This window comes from Belonocnema kinseyi, chromosome 1 (assembly GCF_010883055.1).
Source record: "Belonocnema kinseyi isolate 2016_QV_RU_SX_M_011 chromosome 1, B_treatae_v1, whole genome shotgun sequence".
NCBI classification, from domain to species: Eukaryota; Metazoa; Arthropoda; class Insecta; order Hymenoptera; family Cynipidae; genus Belonocnema; species Belonocnema kinseyi.
Genome location: NC_046657.1, coordinates 19,048,634 through 19,052,114, shown reverse-complemented (window position 1 = coordinate 19,052,114; position 3,481 = coordinate 19,048,634). Strand labels below are relative to the sequence as shown.

Sequence of the window (3,481 nt, the reverse complement as noted above, 5' to 3'; positions counted from 1 at the left end):
AAATTAATTTTCAACCATTGCTGTTCTAATAAAAAATATGATTTTTCAACTAAATAATTTTAAAATAGAATAGTTTAATTTTGAGTGAACAAATTTTCAACTGAAGAAGATAATTTTTGTACCAATCATGGAATACTTACGTTTTTAGCCAAATAAATGTATTTAATTAATTTAAGATAAAATATAATAGCTAAATTTTTATCAAACAAAATTAATTAAAAAAAAAAAACAAATAATTATCAATTTTAAAGAACTAATTTTCAATCTAAGAAATGAATTTTCAAATACAAACATAAATTTTCAACCAAAAAGATAAATTAGTGACCCAGACGAATAATATTCTAACACAAAAGACAAATTTTCAACCAGATATTTGAATTTTTAACTGAAGATAATTTTTCAAGCAAATATGCAATAGTTACATTTTCAGTTTAAAAAATTAATTTTCAACTAGAAAACACAAATTTTCCACAAAACAGTTGAATTTTGAACCAAGATAATAAATTTTTACCTAAAATGATGAATATTGAACAAAAAAATGTTCTTTTTAACCAAAAAGTCTTATTTTTAACCCATAAGATGAATTTTCTATTACAAAAGACTAATTTTTAACTAAAACTAGAATAGTTTAATTTTCAGTCATGCAAATCAATAATTAAACTTAATTTTATATTTAAGATAAAAAAAATATAACATTTAAGGTAATTTTTAATTATGAGTAAATATTGATTCATACAATTTTGGTGTAATTAATAGTCCACATCAATTCACCAAAATTCTGATTTTTTAACTAAAAGTTAATTAGGTCCCGAAATCATTTTTAAAACAAAAATCTCATGTATATACTATTTTTCTTAAAATATATTTGAACTTTGTATTTGTTGCTGTAGAATGTAATTATCACTATCTTATCATAAATGATTGATTATAGAAAGAAATTAATTTTGCAATACTAATTGTTATTGCAAAATAAAGAAATGCCGATACTGGATGAATTTATTTCAAAAAAAAGATCACCACAATCTTAAAATATGGAATGTACTTCAAATGTTTCTTTTTTATATAAATTATTTATTTTATGAAAAAATAATTATTTTAAAAATAATTCAAGCGAAATTACTAATTGATGACTCTACTAATATGTGGGATTCTTAATTGTCATTAACTGGCATCAGTTTTGAACCAAAAAAAAATTCAAAAAAATAGTTAAATTTTCAATCAAGGAAATCCAATTTTAACTAAAATGATGAATCTGAAACAAAACAAAAAACAGATTGTTAACTCAAAAGTAAAAATTTAAATCCCAGAAGATGAATTTTTACCACGAAAGACAGATTTTCAACAAAAAAAAGTAAATTTTTAATCAAAAACAGAATATTTAAATTTCAGCTGAAAAAATAAATTTTCAACAGCAAAATCATTGTAATAAAATAGTTAAATTTTTCATCAAGCAGATAATTTTTCGACCAAAAATATAAATTTTCAACCAAGAAGAATTATTTTCTAGAAAAACTATTATTTTTTCAACAAAATACATGATATTTTAAACAAATGTTTGAATTTTTTAACGACTTTTTAACCATATAATGAATTTTACAATTAAAGAAGAATAGTTAGATATTTAGTAGAAAATTAATTTTTAATAAAAAAAACTAATTTTTAATCAAATATTGCATTTTCAACCTTAAATAAAATACATAAATAAAATGAATGAAAAATATTAATAAAATAGAATATATGAATAGAATACTAAATTATTCTGGAATTCTTATATAAAATATAATAGTTAAATTTACTGTAAAAAGAAATAATTTTCTATAAAAAACTAATTTTTAGGAAAGAAATTAATTTCCAACCAAATATTTGAAATTTTAAACGAGTTCTCAACCAAATAATGGATTTTCAGTTTTAAGTAGAATAGTTAAATACTTAGTAAATATAAATTTTTAATTAAAAGATAATAATTTCTTAACAAATAAATGAATTTCCAGCCGATAAGTTTAATTTTATAAATTATAAGGAGTTTTTAACTAAGGAATAAATTTCCAAAATAAGTTTCAATTAAATATTGAATTGTCAACTTGAAATAGAACACATACATTTAATAAAAATATTAATAAAATAGAGTATATAAATATAATATGAAATTTGCTCAAATATTTATTTAAAGTATGATAGGTATAATAAAATATTAACTCCGAAATAAAAAAATACTCACTTTCGAGTTCATTTTAAACAAAAGAAATAAATTTACAATCGAAAAAATTTATTGTATACACCAATTTTTTTAACAAAATACATAACTTATCATCCAAATATTTCAATTTTTAAGAGTTTTTTACCAAATAATTAATTTTCAACCAAAAAATGAATTAGTGATCAAGAGGATTAATATTCTAGCAAAAAAGATAAATTTTCAAAATGCTTAGTTTTAATTTTCAAAAAGAAGAATTTTTAACCAAAAAGATTGATTTTTTTTAAAAATTGTTAAATTTTAAACAAACTAATTAAATTTACTTCAAATTCAGTTTATCATAAATTCTCGGACCTATTTTTGGCATTCCAATTAAATTTTATTAGTTAAATTTTATTAAAATACAAAGAATTTACTCGATTTTTTTCTAAATTTTCTATCTAGTCAAAATGAAACATTTCGCTATAAAATCTTCTACACTTTTTTTGTAATTTTAGGAAATCGGTTGAAATATTTTGAAATATTCAATTTTCTCTTAAAATTCATGTTTCAAAATAAGAAATTAAACAATATTTTCCCGTAAATTTGAAAAAAAATTTATATTTAATATTTTCAGAACTTCTAAGATACTTTAAAAATTTTGGAACTCTTTTTAAATGTGTCAGACTCTTTAAATATATTCTCTTACAATTATTTGCTTAAAAATAAAACATTATTTTTATTATTCCTAGAAATCTAAAGAACATTTTTTCGTTCTCTTAAAACCTCTCAAAATTCTTTAAAAGGCCCTATTTTTAATATCTACATTTTTTAAATTATTGAAATCTTCACAAGTTTTAATTATTTTTAAATTGTTTTAAAACTTCTAAATATCTCTTTAATTTACTTAAATTCTGTTCCAAAATTTTAGGAAATAATTTATAATGTTTTGTAATATTTTTCAATTTCTCTTAGAGATAGTAATTCTATGAATAAAATTATTTAAAAAAAAATAATTTTTCTGTTATTTTGAATACAAAAGATGGGATGCATTGTTCAGGCGAGAATATTAATTGATGAGTCTATACTACTATGAGAGATGCTCAATTGCCCTAACTGGCATCAGTTAAATTTAATCTGGTATTTTATTGAAGTAGGGACTTCAAGTAAATCTTCCATTCTCTTTATGTATCGCCTTGCTTTGTATTTGAATAAAAAATTATTTAATAAAATTTAATTGAAATGTTAAAGTGCAAACCAAATTATTTAAGTATGAGGGTTTCTATACAGGACTGGGATTTCCAGAAA

General features: G+C 19.9%; 1 protein-coding gene across 1 annotated transcript in view; it reads right to left on the bottom strand.

Annotated features, from left to right (window-relative positions):
- Positions 1–2,230, bottom strand: part of LOC117176920 (4-aminobutyrate aminotransferase, mitochondrial) — a 9,480-nt gene extending 7,250 nt beyond the window's left edge. The window contains exon 1 of the mRNA XM_033367316.1: positions 2,219–2,230. Within this exon, the coding sequence (XP_033223207.1) occupies positions 2,219–2,230 (12 nt within the window). The remainder of the gene's footprint in view (positions 1–2,218) is intronic.
- Between the last annotated feature and the right edge of the window lie 1,251 nt (positions 2,231–3,481).